At 42.9% G+C, this 14955-nt stretch overlaps 1 protein-coding gene across 1 annotated transcript; it reads left to right on the top strand.

The window, feature by feature from the left end:
- Positions 1–5360: 5360 nt before the first annotated feature.
- Positions 5361–14605, top strand: TREM1 (triggering receptor expressed on myeloid cells 1). The gene is made up of 4 exons (XM_034990937.1): positions 5361–5468; positions 8747–9103; positions 10716–10929; positions 14204–14605. Exons 1-4 carry the CDS (start codon positions 5420–5422, stop codon positions 14307–14309), a joined length of 726 nt encoding a protein of 241 aa, XP_034846828.1. The 5' UTR covers positions 5361–5419; the 3' UTR covers positions 14310–14605.
- Positions 14606–14955: the final 350 nt, after the last annotated feature.

Genomic DNA, 14955 nt, shown 5'->3' with positions numbered 1-14955 from the left:
TTTCTGGCTCTTCCTCTGAAGTGGCTTGAAGCAGGGTTACCTCAGTAATAATTACACTCATGAGAAACAACTAATGATCCTCACTTGGTCCCAGAGATTGGTTTCTAATACTGTTCTCCTCTTCAAGGTTTCTTGGCTTCTTGGAGGGTGGCTGATTCCATTTTGGGAAGGGAGAACTTAAGATAAGCTTGTGGCATCTTGTTGCTGTCAAGTGAGGACATATTTGACATTCTGTGTGGTGGTGAAAGGCACAAAAGCCAGCTTAAAGGCCCCCCAGTGGCCAAACTGTTACTACATGAACATCAAAAATGAAATAGCAGCCAATCTATTAAAAAATTGAGTCTCAAAAAGCTGTATCTATCTTTTATTGTATTAAAAAAGGAATAAAATGTGTTTTTCTTTACAAATTAATAAGTGCTACATATAGGTTGATATTTTTTTGCCCAGATTAAGAAAAATGTTCACATTTAATTGTATGTATGTTTTCAGAGTGGGTAAAAGTGTTTCCATGTCCAAAGGTTGTTCCATGTTCAAAGTCACCGTCAGCAAGACACATAAAAGATTCCCATCCCATGACTAGGGCAGCCTCGTTTATTGATTGTGAGTGAGCTGGTTATTCAGCTATCACCTCTCTGATTAACCCTTTCTCTTCCCTGGTCTGAACTGAGATTCTGAAACCAGACTTCTTTGCCCGCTGGTTCCCTATTGTCTTCTGTCGATAAGGGGGTTAGAGGCAGACTGGGGGACTGGAGGGGGGGGACAGGTTGGTTACATCCTGTTCCTTTGAGTGTCACACAGCAATGCATTTCATCAGGGCAAGGACAGTGGTTCCAGCAGCTGTAGTTGGTGCCAGTTTAAAGCTTTTTCCACTCCCAGTAAAAGCCTCATTGAGCCTTCTCAGAAACACGAGCACCAGATCTCAGAGCTCTGTGTCCTAGACCTGTGGGACCCTCTTTTGAGACAGAAAAGAAGATATGCATAATCTCCCTGTTAAAAAATGTCACAGATATATTCCAGCTAGGTTAGAACAGATATGTGCTTAACCAATCCATATTAAGAAAGAAACTGTTACCTTACCCCATCACGACAATTGGGACATATTGACTTGGGCCAGTGACTTTACTGAAGGAAACAAAAAACCAAACAGAATAATATTTGTACAGGCTTTCAAGATCACACTGAAAATAATGTTTGACCAATAAATACAAAAAATGGTACCTTAAAAATAAACCTTCCTAGTACTCTGGCCACCAAAGGATTAAGTGTGAAAGTAGAACTTTTGACTCAGCCTCAATGAAATGAAAAGAAACTGTAGGTCACAAGACCCACGATGATTTAATGAGAAGCCTTAAGAGATAGTAGCCTGATGGGAAAACTAGTTTGAGAATTTAAGATACTACACAGGTCATCCAACTCCTCAGAAAACTAAGGGATAAGGGAGTAGAGGATATTTACATTCTGTTTACCTTAAGTGCACAAAGCAGACAGGACAGGTGGAAAAAGACTTTATTCTCATATTATTTTTATTTTTTTAAATTTTTTTAATTAAAAAATTTTTTTGCAGAGATTCTCTACCTTTATTTATTTATTTGTTTATTTACTTTTATTATGTTCAGTTAGCCAGCATCATTTTTGATGTAGTGTTCTCATTTAAACACACTCAGGTGCCACCTTGGGTTAAGATGGTATGAAGGAGGAATCCACTTCTTGTGATAGTTAGAAATCCTTCTTGGGCTGTTTAATTAAAAGTTCCCAAAAGGAAAACAGAAGAATGAGAACCAACAGGAAAGAAACAAAAAGCAAGTAATAAAGTGATAGACCAGGTGCTAACATATCAATAATTACCTTAAATTTAAATTGTTGAAATATGCCTATCAAAAGACAGAAAATGACAGAGTGGATAAAAGAGCACAATATGACTAGATACTGCTGACAAGAAATTCCCTTCAAAGTCAATGATTAGGTAAGTTGAAAGAAAAAGAATGGAAAAAAATATACCATACCAACAATAAGTTTGTTTTTTTTTAAGATTTATTTATTCATTTGAGGGGGGAGGGGCAGAGGGTGAGGGAGGGAGAGAATTCTCAAGCAAACTCCCCACTGAGTGCAGAGCCGGACCTGGGGCTTAATCCTATGACCCTGAGATCATGACCTGAGCTGAAATTAAGAGTAGGACGCTCAACTGACTGAGCCACCCGGGCGGCCCCAACATTAACTTTTTAAAAAGCAGGAGTGGCTATATTAATATCTGATTAAGGTAGACTTAAGAGCAAAGAAAATATCTACAGACAGACACAATATAATGTTAAAAACATCAATCCACCTAGAAGATTTAATGATCCAAAATGTATATACATGCCAAACAACAGAGCCTCAAAATACAAGAAGCAAAAATTAATACAGCTAAAAAAAGTTCTCTTTTAATCTTCGAGGAAATTAACTCTCAAAAAGAAGTATGCAAAGACATGAAAAATTAGGAAATGTTGTGTTATTCATTTAAGTGTGGACTTTGTTGTAAGAAAAGGGATTTGTTAAATGAACTGTACTAATCTGATTCATCCCTATAAAAAATCACTTAGGCTTCTCTCTGAGTCAGAAAATTTCAAAACTGTCTACTTTTCCTCCGTGTGGGCTGAAGGAGTAAAACAAATAGTGGGTCTGGCAGATTTCAATCTAAGCTCAGTTTGAAGCCTGGATTCTCTTATTTATAGAACATAGAAGGACCTTTAGTGAAACCTTAACTATAATAATCTCTGCAGGGTGTAATAATATGATTTCAAAGTCTCTACTACTATGTATATTTTAGAAATTGCTACATTCCACAGTTTTATCTTAAAAAGTCAAAGTTAACTTTAGAATTTCTTTTTAAATTTGCAAACATAATCATACCTCTTGTTGTTTTCAGACTTGAATAGCAATCAGTGTAGGTGTAAAATTCTAGTCATAATGTTCTTTATACATCATCCCACTGTCTCTTAGCATTTGTTACTTAGAGAAAAATTATGAGTCCTGCTCATTTCAATTCTTTTGAAGGAATCAAGGTGGGTTTTTTCCTGTTTGTTTAGCAGTAGGAATCTTTTTAAAATTAATTAATTTTTCAAGTTTTTATTTGAATTCCAGTTACTTAACATACAGTGTAATATTAGTTTCAGGTGTAGAATTTTGTGATCCATCACTTACATACAACACCCAGTGCTCATTACATCACGTGCCCTCCTTAATGCCAATCACCCATTTACCCCATCCCCTACCACTTCCCCTCCAGCAACCCTCAGTTTGTTCCCTATAGTTAAGAGTCTGTTTTCTGGTTTGTCTCTCTCTTCTCTCTTTTCCTCTGTGTTCATCTGTTTTGTTTCTTAAATTCCACATGTGAGTGAAATCATATGGTATTTGTCTTTCTCTAACTGACTTATTCACTTAGCATAATATGCTCTAGTTCCATCCACATCACTGCAAATGGCAAGATTTCATTCTTTTTTTATGGCAGAGTAATATTCCATCATATATAATTATATACATCATATACATATCACCTCTTCTTTATCCATTCATCAATCGATCAGTTAGTGGACATTTGGGCCCTTTCCATAATTTGGCTATTGTTGATAATGCTGATATAAACATTAGGGTGCATGTATCCCTTCAAATCAGTATTTTTGTATCCTTTGGGTAAATACCTAGTAGTGCAATTGCTGGATTGTAGGGTAGTTGTATTTTTAACTTATTGAGGAAACTCCATACTGTTTTCCAGAGTGGCTGCACCAGTTTGCAAGGAATATTTTTATTTAAATTAAAAAAATTTTCACCTGCTGGGATGCCTGGGTGGCTCAGTCAGTTAAGCGTCTGCCTTCGGCTTAGGTCATGATCCCAGGGTCCTGGGATTGAGTCCCGCGTCGGGCTCCCTGCTCAGTGGGGAGCCTGCTTCCCCCTTTGCCTGCCACTCCCCCTACTTGTGTTCCCTCTCTCTCTGACAAATAAATAAATTTTTTAAAAAAAATTTTCAACTGCTGATAAATTACTGAACACTACATCTGAAACTAATGATGTACTATATATTGGCTAATTGAATTTAAATAAAAAAATTTTTTTTCACCTGGGAACTTTCTTGGTCTCACTACATGAATTTTTTTCTTGCCCCTGTTGGGCTTTCAACTTCCAATTACAGATTTCTTTTCAGATCTAGAAAGTGTTTTTCTTTTTAAAATTGAGGTATAATTGAATTACAACATTATATTAGTGGCAGGTGTACAACATAATAATTCAGTATTTGTATTTTTGCAAAATTATCACCACAGTAAGTCTGGTTAACATCTGTCACCTACATAGTTACAGAATTTTTTGTGTGTGATGAGAACTTTTCAGATCTCTTAGCAACTTCTAAATATGCAATATGGTTTTCTTCAGTTGCCATACTGTACTGAAAGTATTTTCTTAAATATACATTTTTATCCTCATTTATGACCCACTGTTCCATGTTATACTTCAAAAACATCTCTTATTTGTATATTACTTATTGGATTTCTAGGACTTTCCCTCTAATATATTTCTGAGCTCTTCAAAATGTCGATATTCATTTTACATTTGGGAGTATTTCTGAAGTAAATCTTTTCTGTTATTGATTTTTCACATCGTCAAATATGCCTTGTATTGCTTCTGGTATGGAAACTGCTAAATTTTTCTTTCTGTCATCACTGTCCTGTCCTATATCGCCCTGTTTCTAAGTTTATTCTTGTTTAATGGCGGCCATGTCCTCTCAAATCATTTAGGGGGCTTCCTACACTTCCATGAGCTCTGAAGCCAGGTCTATGACAGGAGGCTGAGGGCAAGTGCAAGGTGTGGGCCATCCGGGTGAAGAGGGGGCAGGCCTCAAGTCAGAAAAAGCCAAGGGAATCAGGGTGGAGTGGGGGTAGGGACAGGTTGTAGAAAAAACATGTATGTTGGGTACAGTACTGAGCATTTACCATAGGGACCCCCAGTTCATCCCCACAATAACCCTAAAAGTGAGGCATTATTATCCCAACCTGTCCCTCCATGTACCTACACTGAACTGGATGGGAATGGAGAGCTGGCCTCAGGAGAGCAAGGTGGCCCTCTAGTCCCCTGACAATAGTGACACCTTACTTTTGCTCACACCAAAGTATTATTCTCACTAAAATTTTGCAAGGTTGGCTGAAAAGGTAATTGTCATTATCCCCAGAGAACAGGAAACTGGAATTCAGAGAAGGCTGACACTCAAACCCTGTCTCTGCATTCCTGTGTTGTCCCTGACGTCTGGAGCCAAGACAACCCTTGACGAAAACAGCGTCAGCCTCAGCACCTCCCAGGAATGACTTCATATCCTGTTATGCAACTTTCTGGAGCCTCTAGGTTAGAGTGTCCCAGGCACACCAGCGGCAGCTGGGGCTGGCGCACACAAAGCATGAGGAAGGCCAGGCTCCAGGAACTTCTCTGGATGCTCTTCATCTCAGGTAAGGTGAGGAAGAGGCATGAGCAGGTGAGGCCTCTGCCCAGAACCTTGGGGATCCACCATGAGAAAAGCTTCCCTTCTCTTTGGAAACTCCAGGGGATGTGGCCACCCAGCATAGAGTCAACCAGTAGGCTTGTTAGACTGTGTTTCTCTACCCAAACTTCACAGAATCAGGAGAATATATAGGCCCTGAGAACAGAAGTAAAAGGGGTGAATTAGGGAAACAGGATATCTGTGCATTTTGATGTTGGCAAAGATAAGCACAAGTCTAGGTGGGAAAACGCTAGAGTAAATCTAAACTTGATATGATCTGAAATAATTTTGCTTGAGTTTGAAGTTTTGTTTTCTTATATTCCATCGTGGTGCTTTTCACGTGACTTCATTAACCCCCAAAGACATAAGTCATTGCCCCGGAAGTCTGTTATTGCTGAGGAATAGCAGAACAGAAGTGAAGAGAAGGGGCTTGGTGCCCCCTTTCCTGGGGGCTGTGACTGCAGACCGACGTGTCTGCTGGTGTTGGAGGGTGTTGTTGCCCTGACTTGATGGGTCTGCCCCATTGCCACACCCTCACTTCTCTTGTTGTACAGCTCACACTTGGATTAAAGATGGAAGCATTTGGGGCTTTGGCTGTTCCTCCTCCTAATCCTTATGCATAAATTGGGAAAATAACAAGTGAAAAGAAGGGTTTGCCTTGGAAAGACTTGGAGATTACAGAGAAAACACAACCTTTCCAGGAACACAAGGTTGAGCAAGGGTACAGACACTCGCTTTGCAAAGCCTGCACACACATAGCACTTTGAGTCTGCTTGGAGCTGGGATGATAACCCAGATGGGCAGATAGGAGCTTGGTTCTCATTCGCTTGTGTTGTATTCATGTTTTTCCAAAGCAGAACTGGGAGAATATGGAGGGTTGATGCTTGTGTACTGATGTGCGAGAAAGCCAGTGGTATATATTTTATTGTGTCCTGTGAGGGTGGTTTGGGGTAACCTAAAAACTCCCTCTAGCTCCTGTATCCTAAGGAACAGAATCATTAGGTACCTATTCAGGCGTGGGCTGGGACTGCTCTCATCTCAACCAGATAACTGCCTTGGGCAACATAGCTCCCAGGTTTAGAGTTGAGTTCGGGGTCAGACTATCCAGGCTTGAATCCTGACTACCACTTTCTATTGCGGAACTTTGGGCAAATCACTTAATAACCTCTGGCTTATTAAATAACCTTTCTGGGCCTCACTTTCCCTATCTCTGAAATAAGACTAATGGCAGCATCAACCTTAGAAGTTATGGAGCTTAAATGATAAAGTTAGGAAGATTAAGTGAGCTAGTACTTTTAAACACTTAGCAATACAAAGTATTTGGAATTCTTTTCTTGCAGTCATGCAAGGAATTGTGCACACATAGCACTTCAGCGCTGAGTTCTTGCTGTTTCCTTTCACAAGAGATAGGCAAGTTTGTGCAGAACTCATACTCCTGTAACTCCCACTCTCTTCATCCACTTGGGCGGCTATCATAAAATACCATAGACAGAGTGGCTTATAAGCAATAGGTACTTATTTCTCACAGTTCTGGAGGGTAGATATTCAAGATCATGCTGCCATTTTGGTTGGGTTTTTGTGAAGGCCCTCTTCCAGGTTGTGGACTATGGACTTCTCACTCTGTCCTCCCAGGGTGGAGGCGGTGAGGGAGCTCTCTGGATCCCTTTTATAAGGGCACCAATCCCTTTCATGGGATCAATCATGACTTAATCATCTCCCAAAGTCTTCACCTCTTAACACCATCACCTTGGGGATATGGATTTCAACATAAGAATTTTGCGGGGGGACACACACATTCTGACCATAGCATCTACCTTGCCCAGGGACTTGGCAAATAATTTATCTATAATCTTTACATTAATGTTACAGAGGGTAGAGAGAGGAGGTGTTTGTCTTCCTCAGAGCTCAGCACAGTGCCTGGCACACAGTAGGCTCTCAGCCACCAGTTGATGAATGAGTGAATGAATGAGTGAGCCAAACTTGGCTTAAGACAGCCCCCAGTCTTGGCTCCCTTGTTTCTTGGAGGGGAATTCCTGACCAGAATTCAGAGGACTTTTCAAGAAGCTTGTTTTGGGCACCTGGGTGGCTCAGTCGTTAAGCGTCTGCCTTCGGCTCAGGTCATGATCCCAGGGTGCTAGGATCGAGTCCCACATCGGGTTCCCTCCTCGGCGGGAAGCCTGCTCTCCCTCTCCCACTCCCGGGGCTTGTGTTCCTGCTCTCACTATCTCTGTCTCTGTCAAATAAATAAATAAAATCTTTAAAAAAAAAAAAAAAGAAGAAGAAGCTTGTTTTCTAGGTTTCCTTAGAAACTGTAGTCTGGTCCCAGAAGAACTGGCCTGGTTTCTGGGCTGTGATGATAGCCCAGGGACTCCATTAAAGGGGCAGCTGTTGGCATTTTTCAATGGGCATTCTCAGAACTACTGCCCAGGGATTAAATTGTGTGTGTGTGTGTGTGCAGTAGTATTAATAATAGCAGTAGTAGTTGTAGGTAGCGGTAGCCTGATCCACAGTTTGACCCGACATTACTGTCCAGCCCACTATTTGGTGTTCCATGGAAGAAAGTAACTCAGGCTTGAATGGATAGACCCTGTGGATAAGTTATAGAGCTCTGTTGTGTCCAGCCAAAAACACAGATCTAGATCTTATTTCCACTCAAGTTGGCCTTCCCCTTGGCAAAGCTCCTTTGGGCCAGACCAGAATTGATCTCTTTCCCCTACTCTTTCCCCTAGCTGTTTGGAGGAATCACTGTCTGCTACTATCATGTCTCACATCCACTCATCACCCTGTATGTCCTTCTCTATAATCTTCCCTTCCATAATACCCCTGTCACTCACGGTCTTGGTACATGTCCCATGTTCTGCCTCCAAACAGGCAATTTTTTTCCTCTCAAAAACAATCACTTATGAAAGTTTGCACAAAGCATGTGTGGTCTAGCTCTTGGAGTAAAAGAAAAATTACTCACAGTAAAAAGATCTGGGATCTAGTGCTGGCTTGCAGGGAAGGTTGCATGTTCTCTGGAGGCCTTGAGGACCTCATCTGAAAAATGAGCGGTTGAATAAGAAAAAGAGGTTGTTGTTGTGCACAAACAATGAATCATGGAACACTTCATCTAAAACTAATGATGTAATGTATGGGGATTAACATAAGAATAAAAAAAAAAAAAGAAAAAGAGGTTGTTTCTCTCTTTTTTTCCAAAGAGAAGAAAACTATTCCTCACAGAGTCTAACTCTGATTCCCTGCTTACAGAACTCCAAGCTGCAACTGAACCACATGAAGAAAAGTATGTCTTAGCAGCAGGAGAGACCCTGAATGTACAATGTCCCTTCTCCATCCAGAAGTATGCCTATAGCCAGAAAGCTTGGCAGAGGCTGATGGATAGAGCGGAGCCCCTGACACTGGTTTTCACAACGAGTGTTTCAGGGAGTCCCAGTCAAGTCCGGATGGGCAGGTACTTCTTAGAAGACAACCCCAGTGAGGCCATGCTGAATGTCCAAATGACCAATCTTCAAGTGGAGGATTCAGGACTGTATCGGTGTGTGATCTACCATCCTCCCAAGGACCCTGACATCCTGTCCCCCCTTGTCCGCCTGGTGGTGATTAAGGGTGAGTGACCTGGAGGGGGGTAAGAGGATGGGGAAAGCCAGCCCAGGTGGTGGTATGGGTGGTGGTGGTAGCACCCGCAGGGCTGTGGCTCAGGATTTCTAGCAAACTGACCTCTCTCCCAGAAGCTCCTTGTCTTTCATTTGAGGTCCTTGAGAGGCATTTGGTCCAAAAGTAAGAAGGGGTTTCTGTGTATGGGATTCCTTTTAGGGTAGCAGAGCTTAATTTGGGGTACTATTGTAGGAAGTAGGGTACAGTGAAAGATGAGTGGTAGACTTGGATAATTTAGTCTCATACTTTAGGTTTCCAGATGGAAGTCATTTCTTTGGGAAGCCTTTGTGATCACCTATTCCCTCCCCCCCAGTACATTTGATGGCCTTCCTGTGTGCTTCCAAAGCAGTGCTTCTCAGACTTTACTGGGGGCACAACCCGCCTGGGGATTTTATTTCAAAAGCAGCCTCTGATACAATAGGTCTAGGGTGGGACCTAGATTCAGCATTTCTTTCTTTCTTTTTTTTTTAAGATTTTATTTATTTATTTGAAAGAGAGAGAGAGAGAGAGATCACAAGTAGGCAGACAGGCAGGCAGAGGGAGAGGGAGAAGTAGGCTCCCTGCTGAGCACAGAGCCCGATGTGGAGCTCGATCCCAGGACCCTGGGATCATGACCTGAGCCGAAGGCAGATGCTTAACCATCTGAGCCACCCAGGCATCCCATAGATTTAGCATTTCTGATCTGCTTGCAGGTGATGCTGCTGCTGAGGCTGGTCCATGGCTCCCATTTTGGATAGCAAATCTCCAGAGCTCACTTTGTGTCCCCCTCATAGATGATGCTGTCCCATTGGGTAGTAGTGGCCAACTTACTTACCTACCTCCAATGCTCATCTGTGAGTACCCTGAGGAAAGGGCCTGTGCCTTTCTCATGTCTGTATCCCTAGAAACTAATGTACTGCCTGGGACAAAGTAGGACCTCAGTAGATGTCAACTGGAGAAATTAAGGAAGGAGAGGAAAGGGAGGAAGGTTCAAGTTTCTAGCACCTGGGGAATCCTAAGCCTAAGGAAGACAAGGCTCATATGCAATATATTAATAAAAGACAATTTGAAAAGCAATATGCTACAGGTTCACGTGAGGGTGAGGCAGAGAATGGTACAAGGTAAAGTAATCAGGGAATTATTCTTGAAGAAGGTGGAAGCATATGGATAGGTGAAGAAGAGCAGGCGAGTGCATTTCCAGTGATAGGAATCACTTGAAAATTCCATTTCCCCCTTCCCCCCTTCCCCACCTTCCTCCCTCCTTCTCTCTCTCTCTTCCCTTTTCTGCTTTCCTTCCTTCTTTCTTTTTTCCTGCCTCTGACCCAGGCTGATCTCACACTAATTCTTTAATCTTAGCAAAAGAAAAACTTGCTTCACGAATGGCCATGTTCATTTCCTTCCTCAGTTTCATTTACCCTGACACCTCTCCATCCATCCAACTTTCCTTCCTTCCATCCAAACACCCTTCCTTCCTGCCTCCCTGCCTTCCTTCTATCCATTGTTCCACCTGTCTATCCACCCACTCACTTCCCAAAACTTCATTCATTAACTTAACCATCCATTTATCCAATGTGCTTTCTTGCAGATCCTTTAGGCACCACTGTCTCAGACAAGAATCCTACTCGGAACTTGGCTCGGATTTCCACCCTTCCTCCTACCACCACCAAGGCCCAGAGCACACTCCTCAAGAGGCCCAAGACTGTGACCCAACTCTTACCCAAATCAACTGCTGACATCTCCTCTCCTGGCTTGGGAGTCAACATCACAAATGCGACGGATGTCACGAGCTATGGTTTCAGGTCTCTGGGCCTCCTGGTTTGATTCTGAGTCCATATGCTTGAGATGTGGGGAGTGATGAATGGGGGAAAGGGGAGGGCAGGAGCAGACTTGAGTCAACTAAGTCTGGTGAAACTTTCCTGGGGAAGAAGGGAGTGGTACTAGAGTGGGAGGAAGCTGTTGGTGAGGCTCCCCCTCTCCCTGGTTCACCCTGTTTCCTTGCATCCTATAGGAGTAAGAAGAAGGAAAGGGTGTCTTTGCTTAATTTCAGTGGGTCTCAGCCAACCTCACCAGCCTAATGGTATAGTGGAGTGAGGGTCCCTGGATTCTAATGCCAGCCAGATTGGCTAGCTGTGTGACTTTGGGTGAATCATGAACGCTCTGTGGCTTGTTTCCTTGTCTATAAGGAGGCTAGCAAATGCAGAGCTGGAAATAATAATCTAGCCCAACGGCTCTCCTCTCAGCGGCTGCTGTGTGTTAGGATTACCTGGAGTGTTTGCTTTTGCTTTGGTTTGTGTTTCATACTGATGCATGTGCCCTCCTGTAGACCAATAGATCAGGATTTCTGGAGATGGGGCTGGTCTCAGCATTTTTTATGAGATCTTCAGAAGATTTCTTAATGTGCAGGCAAAGCTAAGACCCATTAACTTTGCATGCATACCCCTCTTTATGGTTTATTATTAAATGTTGATTTATCTCTGAATGTGTTTATCATTAAATGTTGAATTAACAGAGATATATTCATCCATATTCCCACTAATCTAACATGTCTGATTGCCACATTCTCTTTATAGTTTTTATTCATGTTCATACATATTTAATATAGCAGTAATTCTAATTATAAACATTGCCATTATTTTTCTATGCTAAGACTATTCTTTGATGTTGCTACCTAGACTTCATGATTATAATTTCAACAAATGCATCCTTTTCTATCAATGAAAAAGCCATGACTTACATCTTACTTGCCTGTCTTTAGACACTGAGATTGTTTTAATTTTTTACAGTATTGATAACTTTGAGATGAACATTTTTGCAGATGTCTTTTTTTTTTAAATTATTTATTCAAAGGAAATTCCTTTAAGAGAATGTGAACATTTATATTGCTCTGTATACATATTGCCAAATGGTCTTCAAAGGTTGGAAACAATTTGTGTTGTGATCTGTAATGTATAAGTGAAGCAGTTGTCACTGCAGGGATCCTTTGCGTACAAGGATTTAGTATTTGGAAAATATTCCTGCTAAATTGGACATGAACTATCACGTGCTTTCATTTCTCTCTTGCTGTGGCCTAGAAGCTCCAGGAGGATAGAGGCAGTGACTATCCACGCACTGTCCCCCCGCCCCCCAACTGTTATTTTGTTGGCACCAGTGCTGGTACCTAGTAGGTGCTTATTAAATCTTTGTGGACTAAATAAATGCTCTAGTGAGAATCGACATTTTTTTTAAGTTACTTTGATTTTCCAGCATATAAGTCGAGAGTACCCACTTTGGCCCACATTGCTACTAGAGGTTGCATATTTTCTATTAACTTTATTTATTAACTCATATGAACTATTCTATCAGTCAGAATCCAGCCAAGGAAGCAGAAGCCACTGAGCTGTTTGAAAAAGAGATGTTTTGTACAGGGAGCTATTTGCCTAGGTAATGGAAGAAGTGAGCTTCCAATCTGGGGATGGATGGGGTTGGCCACCTTAGAGGAAGCCACCACCTCACTGTCTTAGGGTGGGTTCCCTAGAAGCAGGCAGTGGGAAAAGTCTTGTACAATGTAGGAAGTGATCCCAGGTAAATCCATCCGGGAAGTGAGACCAGGAGAGAAGGAAGCTTAGTAAGGATGTCATCACCAAGCTGAGTCCCACAGGGGGGAACTTTGGGATTCAGTCCTGCAGGGGATTTCTGGGGGACCCACGGACTTGTCTATATCAGAGGCTGGGGGAACTGGATATTTATACTCTGAATTTCCAGTCGTCTGTTGGGGGTGGCCCAGCGGCACATGAATTCCCAGGCACTGGGGTAGGGGCGGTGGTCTGGCCGCCTGTATGCAGCCTCAGAAAGGGGTGCATGTTGGCCCTCGAGAGTGGACACACTTCTGGAGCTCCACGCATGAAAATGTGAAAGGGCTGGGAGGACAAGGGAGACTTGAAGGTCAAGTGAGCTGGGACCTTGGAGCCATGGGCTGAACCCGAGCCGCGGAGGGCGCTACTGTAACCGCGAGCAGCCAGGAGCTGTCAGGGGTCAACTTGACCAGCTGCTGGTTCACGTAGCTCCAGGTGATGGGGGAGAAGGAAGACAGGGAGGACGGGGCTGCGGGCCTGGGGGAGACTTCAGCGTAAAGGGGCCTCGGCGGCTTTTTATTGTCATTCTGTGAATTCTCCTTCTGCGAGCTTGCACATTTGCTTTTAAGTTTTGTATGGGCAAATGTGTTGATTTTTAAATTATTACTTTGCTTTATTCCTTAATGTGCTTGATTCTATTTCCTGGTGATGTCTCTAGTTCCCCTCCTCCCCATTTTATTTAAATCTTTAGTCCATCTTGGGGGGGTATATTTTGCTAAATGGTATAAATTGTACAAAAGATGACTTTTTCTTCATATTACGATCCAGATACCACAAGATTATTTATTAAACAATCCTTGCCTACCTCCTGGGCTGCCTGATTTCTTAGATGCTAAATTCATGCATAACATTAAGTCAATATCTGGACTTCTCTTTGTTTCACTGCCATCTATTTCTCTTTTCACCCTGTGTCTTATCATGCAGATTAGTTGTGCTGTAATCTGTTTCCATATCACTGAGCCTAGACAGACCATGCTTTCTCACTCATGGGTATCTCTTTCTTATGGTATCCACTGATGCTTTCTCAGGACTTTTAGAATCATTGAGCTAAAATCTGTAATAATTCATGATGGGATTGGGGCAAGGATTGGATTCTTCTGTTTATAGATGGGGAAACCGAGGCCAAAGCAGTGAGGTGGCCCTCCCAGGAAGTAGGCCTTCCTGCTGGGACTAGAAACCAGGCTTCCTTGCTGGGCCTTCTCTCTCTGCTGCATCCCAGTGAGGAAGAGGAGCCCAGGCAGCCTGCCCTTTCTCCTGGGTGCCTCTTCTGCACATGGGCTCTATGCTCTTTACTAGATCTATTTCCAGTCAGTAGTTTCAGGCAGTGGGGCACACTAAAGGCCAGGGACAGGTGCTAGAAGGGCCGAAGCAGATAAGAGAAGGGGCATGAAGGACTTCTGTAAACACTCAGGTGTGAGGCATGCTGGTGCTAACAGTAGCTTACATCTCTTCTTTCCCCCAGGGTTCCCATGATCAACATCGTCATTCTCGTGCTGTGTGGACTCCTGAGCAAGAGCCTGGTCTTCACTGTCTTGCTTGCCGTCACGCAGAGGTCATTTGGACCTTAGGCCAGTGAAGCCATAAGCATGACCTCTGACCTCCAGCCACATCCCTCTGGCAGTTGTCCTGGGGGAGGAGTGTGAGGGGGAAAGGAAGGAGGGGCAGTGACGTGAGTTGAATCTGCAACACAGATTCTTTCTAAGGCTCATGTCCCACCTTCTCAGCCCTGCCAGCTCCCCTCATTTACACCAGTGACCGTGGGTGTGTGTTTTGCCCCCTCAGAAGAGAAGATACAGCTGCAAACATGCCCATTCCACCCGTGGCTCGGGATTTGCCTTAAATAAAGACAGAGTCCAATGCTCTTCACTGTTGCTGTCTTATGGAGGTTGTGAGGTACCGAGGACACCCCCGCTAATTCTGCCCTTGTTCTTGCCCTGGGCCATAATGGTTTAGCCTGATCTGGACAGAGCTCTTACTACACAAGCATTCTGTTCTCCCTGCTCCTAGGCCTTTCTCTCCTCTAGAATCAGATGTTTGGGTTTCTCTCTTCATCTGTGGCCCTCTCCTACCTTCCCAGAGAAGGGGTTTGAAATCCACAGAATGAGGAGAAAACAAGACACCATGGTGAGAATACCATATTTGGGGAAGAGAAACCAAGTTAACCAAAAGGTTGTATCCTGGGAAAATCCTGGATGAGATGAGATCCAAGGCACA

This window comes from Mirounga leonina, unplaced genomic scaffold (assembly GCF_011800145.1).
Source record: "Mirounga leonina isolate KUSES-001 unplaced genomic scaffold, KU_Mleo_1.0 Mir_53, whole genome shotgun sequence".
Classification (NCBI taxonomy): domain Eukaryota; kingdom Metazoa; phylum Chordata; class Mammalia; order Carnivora; family Phocidae; genus Mirounga; species Mirounga leonina.
Note: the sequence above shows the minus strand (reverse complement) of the source record. Positions and strands in the feature narration are given on the sequence as shown.

Bases quoted from the DNA above. Each gene is read 5' to 3' on its own strand.
- TREM1 (XM_034990937.1), top strand. From the start codon at position 5,420: ATGAGGAAGGCCAGGCTCCAGGAACTTCTCTGGATGCTCTTCATCTCA. The intron at 5,469-8,746 runs GTAAGGTGAGGA...CCCTGCTTACAG, and splicing joins CTGGATGCTCTTCATCTCAG to AACTCCAAGCTGCAACTGAA. The intron at 9,104-10,715 runs GTGAGTGACCTG...GCTTTCTTGCAG, and splicing joins CCGCCTGGTGGTGATTAAGG to ATCCTTTAGGCACCACTGTC.